The sequence below is a fragment of the Podarcis bocagei genome, assembly GCF_964188305.1.
Source record: "Podarcis bocagei genome assembly, chromosome: 1".
NCBI lineage: Eukaryota > Metazoa > Chordata > Lepidosauria > Squamata > Lacertidae > Podarcis > Podarcis bocagei.
Genome location: NC_138125.1, coordinates 42,710,187 through 42,723,554, shown reverse-complemented (window position 1 = coordinate 42,723,554; position 13,368 = coordinate 42,710,187). Strand labels below are relative to the sequence as shown.

The following is a 13,368-nucleotide window of genomic DNA, read 5'->3' as shown; positions in this document are numbered from 1 at the left end:
TTTTCGTCTTGCAAAGCAATCCCATAGGGGAAATCGTCTTGCGAAGCAGCTCAAAAACGGAAAACCCTTTCGTCTAGCGGGTTTTCCGTCTTGCGAGGCATTCGTCTTGCGGGGCACCACTGTATCCTAATTAGGTTGGGTCAAGAGATGCAGTAGCAGAATACATTCTACCAGTAGCACATTTTGTATGAACTGCTGAGAAAAAGCAAACATGGTTCAAGAGATTGTGTGCAACACCTTGCACATGCAGAAGCACAACTCTGAATTTTAGTTCAGTTTTCTCATGTAGGGATATAAGAAATCAGAAAATGTCATTTTGCATGCTGAAGGACGTGGCTCTAACCCAATCTGGATCCAACCTAATACTTTAAATATCTTTATTACATTCCTTCCACAAACCCACCATTATTAATCAGTTCCATAGTAAGTAAATTCTTATGAGATCCTCAGATCTCCTGTGTTTCAGTTGCTGCTTCCTTGAATGGTGAAAACTTAACTGACACCTCAGGATGAGAACAATCAAACCATGAAAACAAAATGGCAGAAGTTCTTGGTTGAAAGTAAACACAGAATGAATAATTTTAAAGTTAATATAAGGCTGCTTAACAACCAAATGATTCCAAAGTAAAAAACAAAAGGTCAAGAAAATGCACCAGACAATACATTCTTTTTAAAGAATGTATCTGCTCAACAGAAAAATTACATGAAACAAATTTGCAAAAAAGCTGAAACAGATTGTTCATTAGTAACGTTGCCTTTAAACATGTCATGACTTAATATTGCTCCAATAAATACCGCTGTCAGTAGTAATACAGTGGTACCTCGGTTTTCGAACGTAATCCATTCCGGAAGACCGTTCGACTTCCGAAACGTTCGAGATAATGTTCTCACTGCCAAATCCAAAGTCTCCACTTTGTCCTTTTAGTCCTTGAAGGTTTCCACTTCCTTTTGATACAGTTGAGCATCTTTTCCTCCTTAATTCCTTCAAAACAAGCTTCTGTGTCTGTCCCTGGCTGACTGCCCTTCTAACTCTGATTGCTGCTTCACGACTGCCGCTGGATGAAGCTCCTTCTCAGCCTCTATCGGGGCCTCCTTTTCTATCGCTATTGTCTCCCTTTGCATGATTTATACAAAGGCTTCCTATATGCTGATGATAACCAACTGAACCATTCTATCCCAGACCTCTCTACCTTATGTCTAATCCATAATCTACACCTGATACATCCACTTGGATGCCTCATCACTGTCTCTAATTCAAATGGCAAGGAAGGACACATGAGTGCAAGGTTTGTTCCCCATCTAGTCCATCCCTATGTAAACCGACAATGAGAATAATGAAGCAGAAGAATTTTTCCACATTCATACAGTATACTTACATTATCAGTGAAAACTACACCAAGCTTCCAGATATGGTATTTGGCATCAATAGAACTTAACCTAATAGATAAATAATATTAAGTTAATCAGTGGTATAATCATTATTTTATCAACATACACATTTCTCTCACATTGATTGTTTTAGGGGGAGTTTTCAGCAGCAATATGCGCTGAAATATTCTAGGGAATTTATGGAAGTGTATTGGGGATAAAAAAATTTACAGCTCCAAACATGATCCAACTTTATCACCTACTTTTAAGTATTTAAAATAGGGTGCAACACTACTGATCTACTGCAGTGTCATGAAACAGTGAGGCTGTTGTTCTGAGCTAGCCCACAACACTGAAAGGTAAGTCAGCATTTATATACAGAAAACGAGTCAGTGTAGCTAAATATGATGTTGGTTCATCAGCACACAATTTCCTCAAGCAGACATGACTCACCTGTGCAACATCCCAACAGCATTTTTACTACAGGGCCATTTAAAATAAGGGAGTCTGCACCCCCTTTATGGCACTATAGTTTTAAATAACAGAATTGCTATTGGCAGGCTGTCTTGCTAAAAAACTAGATGGAGTGTCGCCACAAGCCATTCTGCACTACCACAATTTCATGTCATACACCCATCCACATCTGATTAGGGTGTCAAGATTTCTTTAGCTGATGAAAAATTTCTTGATTTTGTTGTTGTAGCCTTTTAAAATAGGCAATTAAACAGTTCCAACAATGTTCGTCACGCTGATTTGCTTTATCTAGCTCCATCATCAGCCTGGCCAAACATTATAAATAAATAAAGTAGCTTTTGAAAAGGACTTCTGAATTTGCTTTGCCTCTAATCTACTATGGCTTTAAGATCCCACCGTACCACAAAACAAGGGATGCCTCCTCTAGTTCAGTATGTTCCACTGGGCTGAAATCCAGAGCATTTTTGTCCAGACCCAGGAGTTCTGCAATGCGTTCTGCTCCATATAAATCACCATACTTGTTGATTACCTTCGAGGGAAAAGATACGAGGTATCATCAGTATTTGTCGGGAGTTTTAACAACTTAGGTTGATACTCTTAAAACAATGACAGCTGGCAGGAGGAGTGGAGGCATTTAAAAAACAGATGCATAAAAAGTAATCAGAAAGCATTTTTATTATGTAAATTAATTAAATGCGAGTTATTTTCTAGGGTTATACATGCCTGACAATGCAATACTTGCAAATAACAGCTGAAAATATCACTAATATATCATCATAGATGGCTATTCCTAATGTGACTTAAGGGACATTCCCTCCATATCACTGAGGGGAGCAGATTGAGGAGACAAAGATGTCCGCAAATGAGACATGAAGGTTGGCAACATCAGCCCTGCCATGTTGCGGATGACTGTTGCAGTGCCTGGAGACAGTCAGGTCATATATCTACAACGAGGACGGTGGTGGTGGGGCACTGCAAGGAGCAGCACAGAGAGAAGAAATGCCACAGTATACCTGGAGCACAAGCTCACTTCATTGTTGCTAATATTCTGTAATAAAACTGTGGCCTTTTATTCCCAATTTATGCTTATTCCTTACACATAATGCAACAACGAACATGCTTAATTTGACATATCTGGTTATTTTTAATAGCATGACTCTTGACATATATTTAAAGAACATACCTTTCGTTTTACAAACTTGTCCCAATAATTGTTAGGAAAATATCTGCATAGATACATAAATAAGAATTTCAAATTAGTTAACAAAAGACACAAAAAGGACTTTAATTACATTTGTATTTTATTGCTATAGGTTGCGTTAGGAAGATAGCATTACTTGCTGATCTACTAGTAGAATTTTGCCTCATAGTGATCCCCCCCCCCCCCGGTGATTGCCTATCATTTGCAAATTTCTGTTCGGTAAGTGATACTGGTGTTTATGAATCCATAATTACGGATTTTACAGATTTTCTCCAGCTCCTGCCAGGTGTGAAAGAAAATGATGTAGCTCCTTTCTGCAGCGAACATATTAACCTTTTAAAGCATTCTTTTCTTTACATTTGTCTAGATTTTATTTTTATCACAGGTTCATTTCCAAGTATAAAATAGATGTCTGAAAGAAAATACAACTAAAAATACCATTTTAGTTAAGTTTTTCCTAAACATGATACTAGCAACTGTATTTATCAGTCACCACCTCCAACAATGTGAAGGACGCGGGTGACGCTGTGGGTTAAACCACAGAGCCTAGGGCTTGCCAATCAGAAAGTCGGCGGTTCAAATCCCTGTGAGAGGGTGAGCTCCCATTGCTCGGTCCCTGCTCCTGCCAACCTAGCAGTTCGAAAGCACATCAAAGTGCAAGTAGATAAATAGGTACCACTCTGGTGGGAAGGTAAACAGCGTTTCCGTGCGCTGCTCTGGTTTGCCCGAAGCGGCTTAGTCATGCTGGCCACATGACCCAGAAGCTGTACGCTGGCTCCCTCAGCCAGTAAAGCGAGATGAGCGCCTTAACCCCAGAGTCGTCCGTGACTGGACCTAATGGTCAGGGGGTACCTTTACCTTTACCTCCAACAACAACAACAAAGGTTTAGGTTTTGTTGGTATGAGATTGGTCAGTGATGCATCTGGTAGCACTTATGGAAGTAGAAAGATACAGCAGCAATGATGGCAGAAGCAGAATCAATGGAAGCAGAAAAGCTGACAGCACTGAGAATGCCAGGATTCCTCTCTTACTAACACTGTTTGTTATAACATCTGTAGAACTTTGGCAATTTGGCAATATGTTGATTGTGTAGGAAGTGCACATGATGTGTTTTCTTCTCACAGCAGCATCACTGGAGTCAGTAGCATTGATAGTGTGAGAGTGTCTGGAGGCAGTTGGAGGATGGTGGCAGTCAACAGATTGAGGTTGAATCCCAACAAGACAAAAGTTCTGTTTTGGGGGGATGGGGTGGGCAGGTGTGGGAGATTCCTTGGTCTGGAATGGGGGTAACTTTGCCCTAAAGGACCAGGTGTAAAGTTTTGGAGTCATTTTGGACTCACAGCTGTCCATGGAGGCACAGGTCAATTCAGTGTCCAGGGCAGCTGTCTATCAGCTCCACCTGGTGTGATGGTTGAGACCCTCCTGCTTTCCTGTGCACTGTCTTGCCAGAGTGGGACATGCTCTGGTTATCTCCTGCTTGGACTACTGCAATGCGCTCTACATGGTGCTACCGTTGACGGTGACTCGGAAACAACTAATCCAGAATGTGGCTACTAGACTGATGACCAAGAGCAACTGCAGGGACCACATAACGCCGGCCCTAAAAGATTTACAGTATGCTTCCGAGCACAATTCAAAGTGTTGGTGCTGACCTTTAAAGCCCTAAACAGCCTCGACCCTGTATACCTGAAGAAGCATCTCCACCCCCATCGTTTAGCCCGGACACTGAGGTCCAGCGCTGAGGGCCTTATGGTGTTTCCCTCACTGCGAGAAGCAAAGCTACAGGGAACCAGGCAGAGGGCCTTTTCAGTAGTGGCGCCCACCATGTGGAACACCCTCGCGTCAAGGAAATAATCAACTGCACAACTTTCTGAAGACATCTGAAAGCAGCACTTATCAGGAAGTTTTCTGTGTCTGACATTTGCTGTGTTTGTATTATGTTGAATGCCATCTAGAGCAGCTGAGGCAATGATGATGATGATGATATGGGAAGTAATGTCACCCTTCTTTCCTATGTAGCCTCCCCATTGCATATATTATCAGAGTAGCATGGGAAGCAGACATGGTGAAAAGTAACCACAGTGCCGAAGTAAAACAGGAATGTGACCTAACTGCAAAAACTACAAGCAGCTTGTGTTGGCCTTCTTTAGCTGAACTTCTTTAGCTGATCAAGAAGCAGGAGCAAGGTTGTACTCCATGTTACTTACGGCGTATTTATGACGAGGCGATCCCACTGTCCTTTAATGTCATCTTCGGAGGGTTGTTCGGTAATATACAGACCATCAAATTCCAGCTTCCTTGCAATGTCCTTCTCCCGTTTGAATACAACCAGAGGAACCTATTGCAAAAATAATTATTTCGAAGCTCCAAAGAAAGCTGAATGTTTAGAAATGTCTTGAAAATAGTTTGGAATATTGCATTTTACAGTGTTCCTGAACTGTACAATTGGAAACTATCTTATTTTTTTACTGATTATGGGAATTGTGAAGAATATATATATATGTGTGTGTGTGTGTGTATGCCTTGTTGTAGGATCCAGAGAACAATCAGTAAATGGAGTTGAGCTCTATCAAATGTATAGATCATACACGGGGCCCAAAGGAGCTAAGAACACAAAAATACTTAATAAAATAACAATAATAAGGTATCATTGAAGTATGTAAATTAAAACAAAAAAGCATTCAGTAGCATCAATAAGAGAATGGCAATTGGAAATGAGCAATGGAAAAACCGTAATATGAAGAGGCTTTTATTACTGGATAATTTAGGGTGAAATTACTAACCTTTAAACAATAGTATCCAATAACACATACAAAAGAGATGATTGTATGGATAACAGCTAGAGCCCTAAGTGTTGGTGCCATGTAGCCTGTACTCTCTTGTAAAACAAAGAAGACTACTCCATCTTCATCTTCCTCCTCCTCTAAAGAATGCCACAGATCTGAATCTTCTTCCATTTCTTCAAATGGCTCTTCTGTCACCTGAAATCAATACACAAACAAGGAGTGCAGGTATACACAATATATATAGATATATATTTTAAAAGGACACATGGTAGAATTTTTCTAGCATTTTTTCCATATTTTTTTTATTAAAGTTGTTGTCTAATATTTTGAATTATAGTGACATTATCACATTGCAGTTTGCTTGGCCACAGCTCCTGCACAATATTTCTCAGGCCCACTGAAATGTGATTTTTCCATGCACATTTCTTCAACCACCCAGGGGAAATGTTGTGTAGCCGCAGCTGAATCAGGAAAACATGTTTAGGGCAGAGGTACAATATAAGCAATGACGTTTTACTCAGAGTAAATCGATTAAAATTAATCAACATGATTAAGTTAGGGCCATTAATTTCAGTGGGTATACTCTGAGTAATGCTTAGTTGAATAACACCTCATGTATTGAGGGGGTGGAGAAAGAGAATTTAAGTTCATCACCATCATAATTTATTATTTGTATCCCGCCCAGCCACTCTGGGCGGCTTCCAACAAATTAAACACAGAATAAAATATCTCTGTATGTTAAACACTGCCATATATTATGCTGATGCTGGCGTAGTGTTGTGCAGTGGTTAAGAAACTGATCTATGACTCTCAAGTCCCCAATTCAAATTCATCTCTTCCATGAAATCAAATAATAATAATTTCACCCTTAATTGGATTAATACATTTTATACTGGCAGCATTTATTTGATGATTAGTTGAGTCTGCTTACTTTAATAGTAGTCTAAATTTTCACCACAGCATAGCAAATGTCACTGTGGAAAATGAAGGCATCTTGCCAGAACTGATACAATTAAATTACCTTGTAGAAAAGCAGGATAAAGTTGATGGCGAATGCAACAAAAAGTGCAAGAAATCTTAAATTGTAGAAATTTCGGGCCAAAAAGTGCTGAAAATGCAAAGACTGTTATTAGTTCGTAAAACAAGAATCAGAACTGAAAAGGAAGAAAACAAATTAATAAAGGAGATCCAAAAAAATGCTTTACATCATCATTATATATCAATTATGTTCCTTTTCATACTTTCTTTTCCAAGTGTTGTCTCTTTATTAAAAACCTTCATAATGCACCAACATATCTTACTTATCCTCCCAAGTTGTGAAAAATGCTGTAATATAATATATAATAAATATAATATAATATAATATAATATAATATAATATAATATAATATAATATAATATAATATAATATAATATAATATAATGCTATTTTCTAATATAATCATTGGCCAAAAGTAAGAAAGAAGGTCAACATACCAGCATTTTTGTCTGATAAACTTCCAATACTTTAAAAAAGTTGGCCATAACTGCATCAGGTTTCTCAACTTTTTGCCCACGCTTTCGTTTCCGTTTTCTAGGTTCTTCTAGTTCCATATGTTCAGAATACATATCATCCTTTATTTTATCTTGTTTCTCACCATCCTCCATGCTACAGAATATGAGAACAATTATTAACGAACAGGCACGTTTTCTGCACTGCTCACAAATAAGAACCTGACAATTAATTCTGGTCCAACTGGCAAATGAGTTTCAATGTAAGATGACACACACTGGGGCAAAATATCCTAAATGCACTTTAACATATAGTGAACAAACCACCACTTCCCAAAATATATAACAGATACAGTACATGTTATGGAGACAATGAATAGAGAAATGCTTTTCTCCATCACTCCTAGAACTCAGGGGTCATCCACTGAAATTCTTTCACGGGAGATTCAGGACAGACAAGGAAAAAAACACTATTTCACACCATGTATTTTTAATTTAAGGAATTTGCTACAACCGTATTAGTACTTAGATGGCTTTCAAAGGTCAATAATTGGTAATGGTTGCCATTTTATTCTCTGTACGACAGAGAATAATAATCAAATATTTGCTTGTTTGGAGGTTCTAGCAGGGGAGCGCAGCTATCGTATACCCTTGACCGAAGAACGGTACACTCCTTCTATCTGGGATGGTCGTCCTCTTCCACCGAGCGTGCAGCTTCGGGAGGGGCGCACATGGAGCGGTGAAGGAGGAAGGGGACACCCGCCTAGCCAGCCAGATCAGCCGAATCAACCCTGGTGATCAATGGGGTGACAGATGTCGCAGCCAGATCACCCTCACATTATGTTATATTGTATTATCTATACAAATTGATTTTCTCTGGAGTTAAAGATCTGACTGGGACAAACCTTGTTATGCTGAGCTCGTATTTTGCACAATTTGTAAACGGTGTTTGTTTGATAATGTGTGGTTTGCTATGCCTAATAAAGGATTGACTTTTAAAATCAGATATTGGCCTTTTAGGTAAAGGTAAAGGTACGCCTGACCATTAGGGTCCAGTCGCAGACGACTCTGGGGTTGCGTGCTCATCTCGCTCTATAGACCGAGGGAGTCGGCGTTTGTCCGCAGACAGCTTCCGGGTCATGTGGCCAGCATGACTAAGCCGCTTCTGGTGAACCAGAGCAGCGCACGGAAACGCCGTTTACCTTCCCGTCGGAGCGGTTCCTATTTATCTACTTGCACTTGACGTGCTCTCGAACTGCTAGGTTGGCAGGATCAGGGACAGAGCAGCAGGAGCTCACCCTGTTGCGGGGATTCGAACCGCCGACCTTATGATTGGCAAGTCCTAGGCCTTTTAGTACACTGCTAAACCCTGTTATTGGCTCTGCAATTCTAGAAGTTACAGAAGAATAAGTTTATAAGGGGAAAATAAAACTGTGAGTGCAACAAGAGGGGAAATTTCATTTTTATAGAACTGTGAAAACAAATAGTAACAATGAAAAGAGAGAGAGAATATATCAGTTTCTTTAACTTGGGTACAAACTGATCAGCTCTTATCACCTCCTTGCTTCTAAACATTGGCACTAATTACATGCAAGCATGGCACTGAAAGCTACAATAGTCAAGAGGATTCTAACGCTTCCTCCCTGATGTTTAACTTTAGGGCTTTGAGGAGGCTTTTAAAACTAAACTGCTTTAACATACTGTTCAAGAACTGCTAGACACATCAATTCAAAGTGGAACTTGTGCTTGAGGTCTGCCTGAAGCTCATTCACCTCGGCACACATGAACATTAAAAAGTACATTTGTACCTACCTGAAAGGTAGTTTTCAGTTTCTTAGTGAAAGATCAGCCAAATGGGTTGATGGCATCACCTAGTGGTCAAAAGGCAGGCAGGAACCTTTTGGGAGGTAGAACTCTGAGCTTGCATCCAGTGTGCAGGCATACCAAGCCTGACAGGAGTGCAAGGACAGAAGCAGTGGTGGAGCATATGCCCACGATGCCCAGGACGGGCGTGCTCCCGAGGGGGGGCGTGTCCTCCCAGGTGCAGGATAGCCGCTCGGGTGCCCGGAGCAGCGTGCACCCCCTGCAGCCAGGGGCAGAGCGAGCCGCTCACAGGGGCAGAGCGAACCGCCCATGGCGGACATTTGGTGCACCGCCCGCCTGCAACTCCCAAGCCTCCCCCAAGCTGCCAAAACAAAGGGGAAGGGGGAAATGCCACCGGAAAAGCAGTGCAGCTCCCCCCTTACCCCAATGGCTCGGGTAGGCTTGGGAGTCGTGGGTGGTGCACCGAATGTCACCCCCCTCAGTGAGGGCACCCGGGGCGATCCGCCCCCTTCCTACGCCCCTGGATATAAGTAAGAACCAAGTTACCTCCCAATGTCAATGTGACTCTATTAATAACAAGAATCCTACAGCCAAACCAACTATGGAAGACTACACTTCAGGTAGATACAATTATACTTTTTCCCATTTGCAGTGAAAGGCCGGCAAAGTAGGGTGTACAGCAGCCGAACTCTCTGGGGAGGGAGTGCAGCTGCCCACTGCCACATCCCATGATGCACAGGCATCCAGGTGAAGGTACTGGGCGCTGCCCAAGCGGCTGTCCTGCAGATTTCCTGTAGAGGAGCACAAGATGAAAATGCAGCATTGGCTGCTGCAGCTCTTACGGAATAAGTCATGATGTGCTCAGGGAAAGGGAACTGCTGCACCTTGACCAAATGCAGGAGCAGAACTGCATGCTGGGAGTTTGACCTCCCCAATGCTGCCTGCTTTTGATCACTAGGTGGAGTCATCAATCAACTCCGCTGACCTTTCACTGGAAATGGGAAAACAATCATTCCCAAGATCGTAAGCGCTAAAAATAACTTACTCAGCCTTCTCAGATTCTGTTCTTGTTTCCGATTCATCATCCTTTGCAATTTCAGGTGTCTGAAAAATGTCGAAAGTACTTTGAATTTGGATATGATAGAGAATTAAGTATGCCCAATTTCAAAAGCTTAAAATAATGCTGTGAACTCAAAAAGTTTATAGTAAACTAGGATAAGGTAAAGATAAAAAGGTAAAGGACCCCTGGATGGTTAAGTCTAGTGTGGTGCAGCACTCATCTCTGCTTTCAGGCCAAGGGAGCTGTCGTTTGTCCACTGACAGCTTTCCGGGTCATGTGGCCAGCAGGACTAAACAGCTTCTGGCGCAACAGAACACTGGGACGGAAGCCAGAGTGCAAGGAAACACTGTTTACCTTCTCCTTTGTAGCAGTACCTATTTATCTACTCACACTGCTACACTTTCAAACTGCTAGGTTGGCAGGTAATCTAGGATACACTATGGGCATCAGGAGGACCCTACACTTCTGTCTGGAAAGCACCAGGGGCTTGAAGAACTTTGAGTCTCTGTGGTTTAGCTTTCTGCAAAGAATAAAGTCTCTTCTCATAAGCAACCAGTTAGGAAGCATATTGAATAAAATAAGATATAATCCACTTATTGTTTACCTGGGCTTTTTTCTTCTTGCGAACTGCACTTTCCAAAGAAGGAGGGGTATCTGATCCAATGATATCAGCGATATCCCCTAGGCCAACAGCATGACCATGCTTTGATCCGCTCTCTTTCTTCGTATGAATGCCAAAAATATCTGACAAGATGTCAGTTTCTCCCTTCTCATTTTTAACAAACTGCACAATTTCAGCTGTAATGCCATGTTCTGTAACTTCAACTTTTTCTGCTTCAAGGACATCATCGTGAATTCCAAACTGCGTTGGGTCAGGCATGTCTCCTAAAATTTTAGTAACTCTAATGTTTTTGGCTCCTTCTATTAGGCCACCCCCAAACACAGTACTCCAAAGAATCTGAAAAATACTGCAAAGTATAGTGAGAAACATTTGGAAGAATCCTACAAATAGCATCCAGAGAAAGGAAAAGGATACTTTAACCAATTCTTTTACAGTCATCTTTCTCACTTTTCTGTACTGTTTTCTTAAGTTTTTCAGTCTTATCATTTTAAAAACAGTGGCAGCATTTTTCTTTATTGCAACGCATGCCATAGCAAAAGCTGAAGCTGATTCCAGGGACTGCTCTCCTTTCTCATCTTCTCCAATTTCCCTCACATAGCAAGGCTCATCTTCCTCCTCCTCAGGTCTGTCAACTGTATCCGATTCAGATATCTGAGATGCCAACTGCATTTCAAAAATCGTGTCCTCGCAGAAGTTCACGAAAAGCTCCATCTTCTCTTGTTCCCCACCTTCATTTACAACATCGAAAATAAACTGCCTTTTTGATTCTTTCACTTGAGGCTTTTCCCACTGCGTCCTACTGGATTCACTGATCTCAAAATAAACCCGCTCTATCTTCTTGGCACCACCCATTATCTCAATGCGCCCAAGGTAAGGTTCAAAATAGTTAAGGACACATTCTGCTGGATCTAATAGAGTCTGAAGCCTTGAATCATTTGGCATGTGTTCTGATAGGTTTGTTAAGAGGACGGCCACATTAAATCCAATATCTTTGGCTGGCTCGTGAAATCTTTCAACAAAATCGGCATAGTTAAACATGTCGTTTTCATCTGTTTCCGCACAGGACAGCAAGAACTCAATCTCTGATTGCGTATATTGCTTTTGACCTTCCATGGCTTTCTGGAATTCCTTCTTGGAAATTATGCCTTTACTTTCTGGATCATACTCTTTGAAAGCTTCTGAGCTCGTTAGATCCTTCAACTTGAGAAACATGTCAAAGAACTTCAATATCATTTCTACATTGCTAGATGATTCAACCAGAGTGTCCACCATCTGTTTCCCGATAGTGCCATTTACAACATTACCTACATTGTGAGTTTAAAAATCGTTACTTAGTTTTTATAAAAACATACATTGAAAATATATTTCTTATACATCCTTAGAAATGTGGAGAAAGTGTTTTCATGCTTATTCTAAGTTTGTTTTAAATGTACCCATGGTTGAGAACTACAGTTCAATATTATTGCACAACTAAATTTATGCCCATCTCTTATTTAGAATTATCTGCAGTGGTGGTCTATGGCTTTAGACAATAAAATTTCATTCATCCATCCAAATTACCAAGTAGAATTATTGTGACGGTCTGAATATAAATTAAGGATAAACTCCACATATTAAAAATGATGTTGATGTTTGAATTGCATAGCAATAACTTTTTAAAAAAGATTCAACCTTCAAGTAGTGACAAGAGCATCACCACCATATCCTTCAGAAGATCTAGTAGCTCCTTCAGCAACTCAATCTGACTCGAATCCTAGAGCACAAATAGAATAAACAATAAAATAAATAAATCTAAAGACAATATTCACAGTCTAGCAAATGGAAGCCTTATGTGAGTCTGGCTCTGTGCCCAACAGTGGTCAATGGGTTTAAGAGGATATTCAAAACAGTACATTGGAAGCTGACTAGTCTGGTATGGACTAGCAGTTCTGCAGTGTCTCAGACAAAGATCTGTCCCATCACCTGTTACCTACTCCTTTTCACTCTAGATTCCAGGGACTGAACTTGGAACCATCAGCATGCAAAGCTACTTTGGGAGCCAAGAGGAAGAGCAGAAATGAATTTATAAATAAACATATGTTCTATCACTGTGATACGGTACCACTTGAAGGACACCTAGAATGAACACAAATATCACAAGGATTCACAGTGTGGTATCTGAGAGATCCCACCAGTGAATTTCTGCTCATGGAACTTTCCTCTCATAGAAGGAGAGCTATTCCTCCCCCCCCCCCCATCCTCTGAAAGTCTGTTTCAGAAGGCTGGAGGTTGCAGGCAGGAGGAGAAATCATCCCCCCCCCCCCCGTTTCTTGAGCAGTCATCTCTGCTTGACCGCCTAAAAAGCCACCTAAAAGAAAATCATCACTTCTCCAAGGTTATGAACAGCATATTCCCTCAGATCATGTTGCTGCCACAAATATAAATATGCAAGGGAATATGGACATTTACAGATGGGTGATATCATGCATATTTTATGTAAATTATATTAAGTTCTGGAGCAGTGACTCCAAAGAAAGTGTGCAAATGCCTGCAACCTTAGAA

General features: G+C 40.9%; 1 protein-coding gene across 1 annotated transcript in view; it reads right to left on the bottom strand.

Moving 5' to 3' along the window:
- The window catches only part of RYR3 (ryanodine receptor 3), a 280,012-nt gene that overhangs the window by 7,930 nt on the left and 258,714 nt on the right, over positions 1–13,368 (bottom strand). Inside the window, exons 89-98 of the mRNA XM_081207175.1 lie at positions 12,499–12,580; positions 10,810–12,131; positions 10,191–10,249; positions 7,307–7,478; positions 6,852–6,938; positions 5,828–6,025; positions 5,252–5,382; positions 3,026–3,068; positions 2,244–2,371; positions 1,377–1,437 (exon numbers count right to left, since the gene is read on the bottom strand). Coding sequence (XP_081063301.1) covers positions 1,377–1,437; positions 2,244–2,371; positions 3,026–3,068; positions 5,252–5,382; positions 5,828–6,025; positions 6,852–6,938; positions 7,307–7,478; positions 10,191–10,249; positions 10,810–12,131; positions 12,499–12,580 — 2,283 coding nt within the window. The remainder of the gene's footprint in view (positions 1–1,376; positions 1,438–2,243; positions 2,372–3,025; positions 3,069–5,251; positions 5,383–5,827; positions 6,026–6,851; positions 6,939–7,306; positions 7,479–10,190; positions 10,250–10,809; positions 12,132–12,498; positions 12,581–13,368) is intronic.